Below are 12,546 nucleotides of genomic sequence, written 5' to 3'. Positions count from 1 at the left end.
ATGCCTATAATCCCACCACTTTGGGAGGCCGAGATGGAGGACCACTTGAGACCAGCCTGGGCAATATATCAAGACCCTGTCTCTAAGAAAATAAATTGGAAAAAAAAAAAAAGCCAGGTGTAGTGGCATGCACTTGTAGTCCTAGCTTCTTGGGGGGCTATGATGGAAAGATTTCATGAGCCCAGGAGTTTGAGGTTAACAGGCTGGGTCAAGGCCAAGGTGGAGTTTGAGACCAGCCTGGCCAACATGGTGAAACCCCGTATCCAAAAATACAAAAAATTAGCGAGGTATGGTGGTGTGTGCTATAATCCCAGCTACTGGGGAGGCTGAGGCAGGAGAATCGCTTGAACCCTGGAGGTGGAGGTTGCAGGGAGCCAAGATCGTGCCATTGCACTCCAGCCTGGGAGACAGACTCCATCTCAAAAAGAAAACAAAGAAGTTTGAGGTTACAGTGAGCTATGATCACACCACTGCACGCCAGCTTGGACGATAAAGTAAGAAACTTTTTTATAAAGTATTTTATAAAGTAAGAACCTTTTTTTTTTTTTTTTTTTTTTTTGAGACAGAGTTTCCCTCTATTGCCCGGAGTGCGGGGACCGGATCTCTGCTCACTGCAAGCTCTGCCTCCTGGGTTCACGCCATTGTCCTGCCTCAGCCTCCCAAGTAGCTGGGACTACAGGCTCCCGCCACCACGCCCAACTAATTTTTTGTATTTTTTAGTAGAGATGGGGTTTCACCTTGTTAGCCAGGATGGTCTCGATCTCCTGACCTCGTGATCCGCCCGCCTCAGCCTCCCGAAGTGCTGGGACTACAGGCGTGAGCCACGGCGCCGGGCCAGAACTTCTCTTAAAAAAAATCATTGGCAGAGCACAGGTTTGAGAAGAACCTGGTTGGATGTAACTGAGATGTGTCAAATAGAGGGTCTTCACTTGTGTAAAAGGCAGCCTGATTTGCGGCTTTTCTTGTGGACAGGTGGCATCCTGGGGGTACCGTCCCTCTGATCTGCGCAGTTCATTCCTCGTCTCTGATCACTGGGCCCTGGGCTGAGCACCACCTTCTGAGCAGGACCAACAAGCTAGACTACACCCAGAAAGGAGAAATTGGGATGGGGAAGGGTCAGGAAACTGCGGTAGGAATGAGTGAAGGGACCAGGAGCAGCCTGGGGAAGAGATGAGACCACGCGGGGCACCATCGCTGTCTCCAAATACTTTAACTGACATAAGGGAGCAGCCTTCTTTCTGAAGACAGAGCTAGGGCTGTGGATGAGCACTGCAGGAAGGCACTTCGAGGTCTATCCGAGGAAAATTTTGCTAACCTTTGGAGTTGTCTCAGAGCCGAACGTAGTAAGCTCCCTGTCACCGGATGTGCTTGAGCTAAGGGCGCTAAACCACCTCTGTCAGAGATGGTGCGTCCCCCACCAGATGTGACCCCGGGATGCGGAGCCCAGGGTCAGATCTGCGAGCCAGGTTAACAGCGGCACTCACTTCTCGGGTCTTCGTGAGCATTAAGTCAATGAACCCAGGGCACCAAAGCGCGCAACACGCAGTAGGCGCTCAATTAATGGCAAATGCCTCGCTCTGTACTCCGGGAAGCCCAACCTTCTCCCTGCGCCTCAGTTTCTCTCGCCGTCCTCGATGGCGCCACACTAGGTACCTTCGGGTTAAATCTCCCGAGCAGCTCCACACCCTGAGGACCCGGGGCATTTTGAGGCCGAGGGCACCCCTCGGGGCAGGTGGGCCCCTGGGAACTGCGCCCCGGGCGGGTCCTCGCCCCGCCCCCGCCTCGATGGCCCCGCCCCGTCCCGCTCCCGCTGGAGCCGGCCCGGCCCGCGCTCCTTTAAGGCAGTGAGCTGGCCGTGAGAAGCGTGTTTCGCCCCCTCCGACGCCACCGAGGTAGCGGCTTCACCTTTAAGGCGGCGCGGGGGCTGCTGGGAAGGCCGGCGGGATGGAGGCGGCGGGACCGGCTCGCGGCTGCGGGTCCGGGTGAAGCGGGAGGCAGCCGGAGCCGGAGCCGGGCCCGAGCACCAGGCGCAGGTCGGCGCTGGCCGATTGGGCCGGGAGACGGGATCAGGCCCTAAAGCGGGGGGAGGCTCCGGGTCGGCCTACGGGAGGGGGGTCGTCGTGGGCGCGGCCTGTGGGAGGATCCGACCAGCCCTGGTAGGGGCGCGGTCCCGGGTGGCCCAGGGCAGGGGCGCGGCCTTTTTAGGGGAGGCCGCAGGGCGTTACGCTGGCCCTGGGGAGGGGTCGTAGTGGGCACAACCTGGAAGGACTGAGGGCCGCGGTCTCAGCCCCTGTAGGGGGATGGCCTCCGCAGGGTCGGCCCGTCGGGAGGATGGGCTCCACGGCGTGGCCTGCCGGTTGGGGATGGGGCTGTCCGAGGGGCTGGGCCCGGATCGCCGGAGGGGCCAGGGTCGCCTGCACAGGAGTGAGCCCCCACGTTCCCCATACCTGTCCTGGTTAGGGGGTCCCCGGGGAAACACGGACACTGGGCCGCCTAAGTCGGCCTAAGCCGGTGGTCTGGGGCCGAAGCAGGGTCCGGCTGCACCGCATTGCGTCTCCCTGGCCAAGACGAGCCGGGCGCGCCCTCTGTAGGCCAAGCGTGGGCACGGTACGGGCTGCCGGCTGGGGGACCTGGGCACACGGGACCAGGCATCCGGGGACCGCCTGTGTTTACCTAATCTGGGGCGGTGTGGCCCCAGGCCCGGCGCCCGCCTGCCCGCACCCTCGTCCCACAGACGCCACAACCATGGCCATGATGGTGCTTCCGCGGGAGGAGAAGCTGAGCCAGGATGAGATCGTGCTGGGCACCAAGGCCGTCATCCAGGGACTGGAGACTCTGCGTGGGGAGCATCGTGCCCTGCTGGCTCCTCTGGTTGCGCCTGAGGCCGGCGAAGCCGAGCCTGGCTCGCAGGAGCGCTGCATCCTCCTGCGTCGCTCCCTGGAAGCCATTGAGCTTGGGCTGGGGGAGGCCCAGGTAGGTCAGTCTGGGGTACTGAGGTGGGCGGTCACTGGAGGGATCGAGCCTTCCAGAGAAATCCAGTAATCTAGAAGAATCTGAGCAAGGAATCGTCTGTTTCCTGGAGGCCCGTGTTAGGACCCCAGTAAATACCTTTTGAAGAAATAAATGCACTTTGGCGACCCCAGCCCTGCCGTAAGAGACTATAATCACCCTCACCCCCACGCAGAGCCCCATTCCCAGCTCCCCTCTAACTAAGGGAGACTGGATGGCATATGAGAACAGAAAGAAAATCCTTAAGGAAACACAGCCTCCCACCAATTTATTCTTCTATTCATTCGTTAACAGATGAGTTATTGAGTGCCAGCCAGGGCGTTAGGTGGATACAGGACCCAAGAAAATAGACAGGATTCCTGCCCTATTTGGAAAAGAGACAAAAGCACACATACGGAAATAATTGGTTGTTACAAATTGTGATGAGTTCTACAAAGAAAAGAACAAGATTTTATGATAGCTCACAGCAGTGAGTCTTGTCTACTGGTCAGGCAGGATTTTTGTGAGGAAATGACAAACTGAAACCTGAGGGAAGATATGAACCAGTCTCCAGGAAAGGGAGGCAGGGGAGAAGTTGCATGTGCAAAGGTCCTGGGGTAGGAGTTTGTGGTGGAGGAACTCGGGGAAGAACTATGTGACTGGAGCTTCACGGAAGGGAAAGAGGAACAGAACAGGCCTGGGGAGAAGCCACGAGCCAGATCATGGCCTCGTTAGTGTGGGTTTTATTCTCAGGAAGTCAGAAAGCCTCTGGAGGGCTTTAAGCAGGCAGGCAACACAGTCTGACTTGAATTTCTAAAAACTCTCTCTGGCTGAGATGTGGAGAATAAACCTCAGTGGGTCGAGGATGGAATCACTCTCCAGTGAGTGGTTAGGAAGCCACTGCTGGAATTCAAATCAGAGCTGGTGCTTGGAATTAAGGGGTGGCTATGATGGAGAAAAGGGACCAGTTCTGGATGTTCTGAAGGTAGGTCCAGCAAGACCCAACGTGGAATAAGGGAGAGAGAGGAAGGCAGCATCACTCCCAGGTTTGTGATTTAAGCAAATTAAGGGAGGAGAGGGCCTGGGTGGATCAGAACTCTGTTTTGGCCCCCTTTAATTGAGGCTGCCAGGATGATATGCAATTGGAGATGTCCAGGAGCCACTGGGATGTGCAAGGAGTTAGACTTGTTTTATTCCCCTCAGAGCTTGGCTGAACCCCTGCCTGGCACGTGAACCCTGGGGAGGTTGTATCATCTTGGTTTCCTTTTCTTTAAAATAGGGATCATGCCATCTGCTGTGTATACTTCCAGGCTGTTGGGGGAATTTTTTTTTTTTTAAGCTAGTGGTTATGGAAACACCTGTCACTTAGGCATTTGCTAACCAACTGTAAAGTACAGGGTCTCAGACAGCCTGGCCCTCTGCAAGGACATTCACTCCTCTGCCAGTTGGCCATCAAAGGCAGAGAGGACCAGTCAGGGGTCCCACACCTGGTGGAGCACATGCACTCTCGCAGAGGGAGAACAGTTTGCATGGAGGGCATGGGCATCAAGGCCATGTGTGACGCTGGAGCAGAGTGGGAGCCGTGACTAGCTGGAGACACCACTGCAGAAATGACCCTGGACCATGAAGGACCAGGAAAGGGTGGAAGCCAGGTGTGGTGGCTCACGCCTGTAATTCCAGCACTTTGGGAGGCCCAGGTGGGAAGATTGCTTAAATCCAGGAATCATGAGACCCCGTATCTATGAAAAAATTATTTATTTTTATTTATTTATATTTGAGACAGCGTCTCACTGTGTTGCCCAGGCTGGAGTATAGTGGTGCAGTGTCAGTTCACTGCAGCTTTCGCCTCTCAGGTTCAAGTGATTCTCCTGCCTCAGCCTCCTGAGGAGCTGGGACTACAGGCACGCACCACCACACCCAGCTAATTTTTGTATTTTTAGTAGAGATGGGGTTTCACCATGTTGGCCAGGATGGTCTCAATCTTCTGACCTCATGATCTGCCCACCTCAGCCTCCTGAAGTGCTAGGATTACAGGTGTGAGCCACCGCACCTGGCCAAAATTTTTTTTTAAATTAGCCAGGTGTGGTGGTGTGCACCCATAGTCCCAGTTACTCAGGAGGCTGAGGTGGAAGGACCACTTGGGCCTGGAAGGTAGAAGCTGCAGTGAGCTGTGACGGTGCCATAGCCCTTCAGCCCAGGTGACAGAGTGAGACATTGTCTCAAATTTAAAAAAAAGCGCAAGAAGGGAGGTTGGAACCTAGGCAGGAAGGCAGGAAGAGACTGGAAACTCAGGAAAGGAGTTATAGAGGCTGGGGAGAGGGGTGGGGGTTGAGGCCAAGGCCTCTGGATACTTTTCCTGCCCCTGTGGTTCCTCACGCCAGCTGAGCATTTGGGATACATGCCCCTTCCCTACCTGGGAGCTGCAGAAAGGCAGGGGATGCTGTGGCCCCCTCAGCAGAAGTGGAGATGGAGTCTTTGGGTGGCTCTTCAGCCATCTAGCAGAGTTCTGTAGGCAAGCGCTAGCCCTGGGGCAGGGAGCAGTAACCTAGTGGCTGTGGCAGCAGGGGCCTGAGTACAACCCAGGGAGAGATGAAGGAAGGGGCTAGAAGCTCAGGGAAAGCACAGCACCCCAACTAGCCCTTTTGGGGTTCTCCTGATCCCAGAAGGAAGGAACTGGGGACTCCCAAGCCTCCTGGGTTTGGGCTTTGCACTACAGTGTGTTTGAGGCCTTGAGGAGATTCTCCCTTGACTAGGAGAGAAAAGGCCTACAGCTCCTCACTCTAGGGCCAGGCCTGGCCCTTCACTGGGTCCCAGAACCCAACTAGGCCCAGGCTACAGTCATAGGCGAGGGGGTCGATGGGGCTCCGACCCTTACCTGGGCTGGTTGCACAGGTGATCTTGGCACTGTCGAGCCACCTGGGAGCTGTAGAATCAGAGAAGCAGAAGCTGCGGGCGCAGGTGCGGCGCCTGGTGCAGGAGAACCAGTGGCTGCGTGAGGAGCTGGCGGGGACGCAGCAGAAGCTGCAGCGCAGTGAGCAGGCCGTGGCCCAGCTGGAGGAGGAGAAGCAGCACCTGCTGTTCATGAGCCAGATCCGCAAGTTGGATGAAGACACCTCCCCTAACGTGAGCTCCTACCATGGTCACTGTTGCCCAGCAAGGGGGCCTGGGAGCAGGGAGGGGCAGCATGGAGCAAATTCGGCTCCACCCCAGCCCACAGACACCTGGCTGCCCTGTGCCTCCTTCCCTGATGCTCATCCTGTCTTCCTTCCCAGGAGGAGAAGGGGGACGTCCCCAAAGACACACTGGATGACCTGTTCCCCAATGAGGATGAGCAGAGCCCAGGTGCGGATGGGCAGTTCTGGAGTGGAGGAAGGAAAGGTTGTGTGAACTCTTGGTCCTTGGGACCAAGTGGCTCCCATGTTCCTTCCTGCCTTACTTCTGATCATGACATCCTAGCGTGTTAGAGCTTTAAGAACAGTCATACGTGCTGCTGCTTCTCACATCCCCCCAGCTCTGTGGGGAGCAGACATCACAGTTAAGAGCTATGGAGTCGCCAGCCTGGATTTCAGTGCTGCTCTGCCACTAGTTGCCCTGACCCTTGGGAGAGTTCTCTTCCCCTCTGAGTCACCTCTGAGGGAGGCATGTGCAGACAGCCACACTGGGGCCATTGCCTGCTTTGCTCATGGTACTGGTCATGCATCGGGGCCTCCACTCTGTACACAGGGACACAGGCTCAGAGGTTAGGCGACTTGCCCCAGGACACAGAGCCTGAAGTACTGGAGCTGGGCCTCTACCCCCTCTTTCTATGGAGTAACTAGACCCACTGTATAAATGGGGTAACTGATAAAGAGTGATTAGTGACTTGCCCAGGGCCATGTGTCAAGTGGCTCAAAGGCACAGCTGGCATGTACCATCTCAGCCCAGTGGGCAGATGGTACATCTGACCTCCTGCCCTTGGCCCTGCAGCCCCTAGCCCAGGAGGAGGGGATGTGTCTGGTCAGCATGGGGGCTACGAGATCCCGGCCCGGCTCCGCACCCTGCACAACCTGGTGATCCAATACGCCTCACAGGGCCGCTACGAGGTAGCTGTGCCACTCTGCAAGCAGGCACTCGAAGACCTGGAGAAGACGTCAGGCCACGACCACCCTGACGTTGCCACCATGCTGAACATCCTGGCACTGGTCTATCGGTGAGGACTCTCTGGGGGTGCCCAAATTCTTCTGGAATGCTCCAGCCCTGGATCACTAACCCTTGGTGCCTGCTGTGGGCCCAGACTCGGGGCCCACCTGTGTGGAGCTGGGCTACAGATGCAAGTAAAACTGTCTAGTGTAGGAGAGAGGCTTCGCCAGAACTGGGGAGGGACTGCACATGAAGACTCCAGGGGTTCTGGGGAGTCTGCACAGCTTCTCCAGGCACTAAGGCTGGAGGAGGGGCTTTGCCAGAAAGTGAGTTTGGCTGAACACAAGAGGCTAGAAAAGGTTCCCATGGCAAAAAGCCAGCATGAACAAAGGCACTGGGACCTGGAGAGCAGGACACGCTAAAGGGGCAGCAGGAGAGCCATGTGGCGCCCAGGGATACTAGGCACCAGGCAGTCAGTGGGACCCCAGCACTGCACACCCCAGCCAATTGTGAGAAAACTGCCCACAGCCCCTGGAGCTCAAAGAGCAGGAGCTAAGCAGGTCTCCCCACACTCTGGGTCCCACTCTGTCATACTCACTGAGTACAGGAGTGACCACAGGGACTGCAGGCCACTGGGGAGGGCCTCGAGCTGGGGGACAGCCCTGACCATGCTCCCACCTGCTCCCAGGGATCAGAACAAGTATAAGGAGGCTGCCCACCTACTCAATGATGCTCTGGCCATCCGGGAGAAAACACTGGGCAAGGACCACCCAGCCGTGAGTGAGAGTTGGGTGGGAGGTGGGGGCTGTGCCCCATCCCCTGCAGGTCCCAGAGTCCTGCAGGGCCTGGGTCAAGGAGCTTCCATTCTCCCACCTCCAGGTGGCTGCGACACTAAACAACCTGGCGGTCCTGTATGGCAAGAGGGGCAAGTACAAGGAGGCTGAGCCGTTGTGCAAGCGGGCACTGGAGATCCGAGAGAAGGTGGGAGCAGGCAGGGCTGGGCAGGCCAGGGGTGTGGGAGGCAGGGGCCCGGGCAGCCCTGAGCCCAACCCCTGGCTTCCTCTCCCATCCCAGGTCCTAGGCAAGTTTCACCCAGATGTGGCCAAGCAGCTCAGCAACCTGGCCCTGCTGTGCCAGAACCAGGGCAAAGCCGAGGAGGTGGAATACTACTATCGGCGGGCACTGGAGATCTATGCTACACGCCTCGGGCCCGATGACCCCAATGTAGCCAAGACCAAGAACAACCTGGTGCCTTGAGGCTGGGAGGGGCTGGAGGAGAGAAAAAGGCTTGGTTCCATGCATCCTGCTCATTGTCTGGGTCTCTCACTTCCAGGCTTCCTGCTACCTGAAGCAGGGCAAGTACCAGGATGCAGAGACCCTGTACAAGGAGATCCTCACCCGTGCTCATGAGAAAGAGTTTGGTTCTGTCAATGGTGAGTGTGTGGTTGCCACGTGCCTCTGGCTGATGCATCCCAGGCCCACTCTGCCATCAGCACCCAGGACAGATCCCTCAGCTGGGCAGGCCCTCAGACTTCGGCCTGGCTGGTCCCCAGCTTCACCCCCAGATGGTGCCCAGCCACCTGTGCTCACGTTTGCACATGTGAGCACACACCCAACTCATGCAGCCCCCTTGGCCTGCCAGTGCCTCACACACCTTTGCATCCCCCTTCTTCACTGGCAACTCGTGCTCACCTCATCTCCCACTCTGAGAAACTACCTCCGGCCCCAGATGGTCAGTCGTCATCTGCTCCTGAGTCCCTCGGAGCCTGGCCCATCATTCAGGCCTAGCACATGTCTTGGGCTGTGGCCTGAGGGGTAAGGGTCTGTTCTGCTCATCTTTGTCCAGCAGAGGGTCAGCAGTGTTTTGGGTCTTATTGTTCATTCATTCAACAAAGCCCAACCCTGGTCTCCCCTCCCCTGACCCCAGTCCTGTGTCCAGCCCAACCAGGTGAGGCCTATATGGTAGGCCGTTGACAGTCTCCTTTCTCTCCCCAGGGGACAACAAGCCCATCTGGATGCACGCAGAGGAGCGGGAGGAAAGCAAGGTAGCTCTGTGGGGCAGGTTGGGTGGTTGTCAGGGGAGGCGGGGATGTGCAGAACCGGACCTGCTCTTACTTAGTGTGACCACTCTTTCTTCCAGGATAAGCGCCGGGACAGCGCCCCCTATGGGGAATATGGCAGCTGGTACAAGGCCTGTAAAGTAGACAGGTGAGGGGGGCGGGGCTGGGCTGGGGAGCAGAGCATGGCAGGGCAGTCTCCACATTCCATACTCTCACTCCTAACCCACCCCTCCTCTGCCGCTCATCTGGCAAGGCCCAGCTCACAGGTCACCTGTCCCAAGAAGGCTCTGTCTCCTAATTCTCAGCCTAATTATCTTGCTCCGGGTCTCCCAGCTTTTGGTCCTGGTGACAACATCCCATGAGGGCCCTGGGGCCAGGTCCCTAGCCCTGGCGTGATTCCCCCAGGGCAGAAGAGGCTGGGCGGGCCCAGCACAGGGCTTGACATGGGAGGGAATGGATTCTGGCTACCCCGGAGGTCCCTATTTCCTCAGGGCCCCCTGTAGGCTGGGTGCCAGGATGGACCCTGGGTCTGGGGGAACATGGAGTTTGAGACTGTCCCATCCACAGCCCCACAGTCAACACCACCCTGCGCAGCTTGGGGGCCCTATATCGGCGCCAGGGCAAGCTGGAAGCCGCACACACACTGGAGGACTGTGCCAGCCGCAACCGCAAGCAGGTGGGGCTCCATGCAGGAGGGGGTGGGCAGACACCTGTGTGGCCCTGGGTGTGACCCAGTCACGGCCTGATGCCCCTGCCCCTCCCTCAGGGTTTGGACCCCGCAAGCCAGACCAAGGTGGTGGAACTGCTGAAAGATGGCAGTGGCGGGCGGGGAGACCGCCGTGGCAGCCGAGATGTGGCCGGGGGTGCCGGGCCCCGGTCTGAGTCTGACCTCGAGGATGCAGGACCTACAGCTGAGTGGAGTGGGGTGAGTCCAGGGGCTGGGGCCGGGCCGGGAGCCTAGGTGGCCAGTGGGGCCTAGAGGTGAGCCTGTCCACCCGCAGGATGGCAGTGGTTCCTTGCGGCGCAGCGGCTCCTTTGGGAAGCTCCGAGACGCCCTGAGGCGCAGCAGTGAGATGCTGGTAAAGAAGCTGCAGGGGGGCAGCCCTCAGGAACCCCCTAACCCCAGGTGAGCCCCCCACCAAGGTAAGCCTCAGGAACCACCCAGCAACCCCGGATGAGCTCCTGACCCATGAGTGTGCCCCACTGACCCCAGGCAACCTCCCCATCCCTCTCAGGCTCCACCACCCACCAGTCTGCTCCTTCCCCAGCCCCACCCTGCTCCCTGCCCCCATCTCCCCTGAGTTCCTCCTTGGGCAAATACCAGGCTGTCCTTTTCCCTCAGGATGAAGCGGGCCAGTTCCCTCAACTTCCTCAACAAGAGCGTGGAAGAGCCGACCCAGGTAGGGGCAAGTGGGTGTCCGGGCACTGGGCGGCTGTGGCCAGGGCTGCATGTGTGCTGCCAAGCTTCCCTCCAGCATGCCTCTTCATCCGACATGGGAGGGAATGGATTCTATCCCAGGCCTACTTTGGGCTGGACAAAGGGGAGACACATGAGGGGAACCCAGCCTCTCCTGGGGGTGGATGTGTAAATGGCCAGTGCCAACACAGTCACCGTGGAGATGGGCGGGAGTGTCAGGGCACCAAGGCATGGCCTTGGGCCGGAACTGCCACTGCCTCTGCCCAGCTCAGGGACTCCAGCTGCCTCTGCCGGGTCAGGTACCTTCAGGCCAGGGAGGCACAGACTGGCAGCACAGGGCTGAGCCACCTGCCCCCTCTGCCCACAGCCTGGAGGCACAGGTCTCTCTGACAGCCGCACTCTCAGCTCCAGCTCCATGGACCTCTCCCGACGAAGCTCCCTGGTGGGCTAATGCTGAAGGGGCAGCCAGTCACCAGAGCGCCCACCTGGCACACCCCCCTCACCCCAGCCCTGCGCATGGGCCTGCTGCTTGTCCCGCCTGTCTCTCCCATAGCCCCTGTCTTTTCTGTTCAATCTCAGGGTAACCTTCTCCCTTGTCATCTCAGCCTGAGCCCTGGAGGCTGGGCCTGCCCACTCCAGCTCGATCCCTTATTTATTCCTTCCAGCAGGGCCCTCTTCCTTAGGTTCAGGGCCAGCAGGAGGTGCCGGCTGGAGTCTCCACCATAGACTCAGTGGCCTGGCCTCCCCAGACCCTAGAGCCAAGAACACTAAGCACTCGCCGGCCCTTCGACACCCTCGCCCTCCCTCCCGACTGAACCCGGCCGTTGCTTCTGTATATAGAGAAATAAGTTATTGGCCGCGCCCCACCCTTCAGTCCACGGTACTACCCGGGCCTCCCCTCGTCCCTCCTCTAGTGGTACCGCCCAGGCCTTAATCACCCCCATTCCGTGCGGTGGTATCTCCCAGGCTCCACATTCTCGGAGTGGCGCCTCCCAAGTGGCTCCCGGGACCTTCTCGCGCTCCTCCTGGCCTCTGAGGGATGCGTCCTACCCCGCCATCGCCCCGTGCCCCAGGACGGGGACCTCCCCTTAGTCAGTCCTCCCACCGCCGGGTCCTGCCCCGCATCCCGGCCTTATGCACTGCCCCTCCCGCCCGACCCCGCCCCGGGCACCGCCAGCCGAGCCATCCTGCCACGCCTCTCCCACGCCTGCAGCTTCTCGCGAGGGGCGGCGACGGTCCCTTGGTGGCAGGAGGGGCTCCCCCTGTTGCGGGCGAGGCGGCTGCTCTCTATTTTCAGATGTTGCTGTAGAAATAAAGACGGTTTGAATCTGAGCCGGGCTTGTTTTGAGGCGGAGGTCGGGGCCCTCCCGCGTCTCTAAACGGGTGGAGCCGGGAAGGGTCGCGCGTGAGTGGGGGACAGTGTGTCTCGCTCAACCGCTGTCCGCGCAGCTGGGCCCAGATATTCTGCCCCACCCCGGAATTGCGTGGGGGCACCACAAGTCAGGCTTTCCCTAAAACCTTCACTTGTGGGGTTCTGGAGACTGCGGGCTCTTACGAGCTCTGCTCTTCACAAAGTTTTTGACTTTGAGTGAGTTTCCCGAGACTCAGTTTTTTCATCTCTGAAATGCGGGTGATGACACGCGGCTGCGAGTTAGGAGTGCCCAGTACACGAGGAACCCTGGACAAGTGAACTTTTATTAGTCTTACTAGATCCCACATTCTCATTTAATGTTCACAACGTGGGTATTGGGAGGGTAAGGATGACTGTCTCCGTCAGACAGATGTGAAACGTGCCAAGCCCAGCGCTAAACGGAGCTTTTTAAACGCCGAGACGCCGTCAAGCTTTCCAGCACCGCGCTCAAGCTTAGGTGCGTCCGGCGTGCAAACTACAAGCCCCAGAAGGCAATGCGCCAGTAGAGATGGGAGTGGGCGCGGAGGCACCGGCTCCCCGACTACGCCTGC

General features: G+C 58.7%; 1 protein-coding gene and 1 long non-coding RNA gene across 5 annotated transcripts; one reads left to right on the top strand and one right to left on the bottom strand.

Annotated features, from left to right (window-relative positions):
- The first annotated feature begins 1,217 nt into the window (after positions 1-1,217).
- KLC2 (kinesin light chain 2) lies at positions 1,218-11,916 on the top strand. Of its 3 annotated transcripts, none has more exons than XM_033205589.1 (16): positions 1,218-1,892; positions 2,699-2,973; positions 5,881-6,111; positions 6,261-6,330; positions 6,955-7,177; positions 7,796-7,883; positions 7,987-8,088; positions 8,182-8,355; positions 8,441-8,540; positions 9,103-9,152; positions 9,248-9,315; positions 9,735-9,843; positions 9,934-10,092; positions 10,169-10,293; positions 10,510-10,567; positions 10,952-11,916. In XM_033205589.1, the coding sequence occupies exons 2-16, from the start codon at positions 2,746-2,748 to the stop codon at positions 11,033-11,035; spliced, it is 1,869 nt and encodes a 622-aa protein (XP_033061480.1). In that variant the 5' UTR covers positions 1,218-1,892; positions 2,699-2,745; the 3' UTR covers positions 11,036-11,916. The 3 variants fall into 3 exon arrangements, with proteins under 3 accessions (XP_033061480.1, XP_033061479.1, XP_033061478.1); XM_033205588.1 differs by having other exon boundaries at positions 1,870-2,033; positions 2,735-2,973; XM_033205587.1 differs by having other exon boundaries at positions 1,870-2,033.
- On the bottom strand, positions 4,989-9,737 carry LOC117080487. Of its 2 annotated transcripts, none has more exons than XR_004435873.1 (4): positions 8,506-8,785; positions 7,827-8,016; positions 5,864-6,039; positions 4,989-5,038 (listed from the first exon to the last, which is right to left on the bottom strand). It is a non-coding gene; the product is annotated as an uncharacterized LOC117080487 (long non-coding RNA). The 2 variants fall into 2 exon arrangements; XR_004435872.1 differs by lacking the exons at positions 4,989-5,038; positions 8,506-8,785 and adding exons at positions 8,800-8,915; positions 9,223-9,737 and having other exon boundaries at positions 5,906-6,039.
- Positions 11,917-12,546: the final 630 nt, after the last annotated feature.

Source organism: Trachypithecus francoisi, unplaced genomic scaffold (assembly GCF_009764315.1).
Source record: "Trachypithecus francoisi isolate TF-2019V2 unplaced genomic scaffold, Tfra_2.0 Lachesis_group8, whole genome shotgun sequence".
Classification (NCBI taxonomy): domain Eukaryota; kingdom Metazoa; phylum Chordata; class Mammalia; order Primates; family Cercopithecidae; genus Trachypithecus; species Trachypithecus francoisi.
This window is presented reverse-complemented; position numbering and strand designations above follow the sequence as displayed.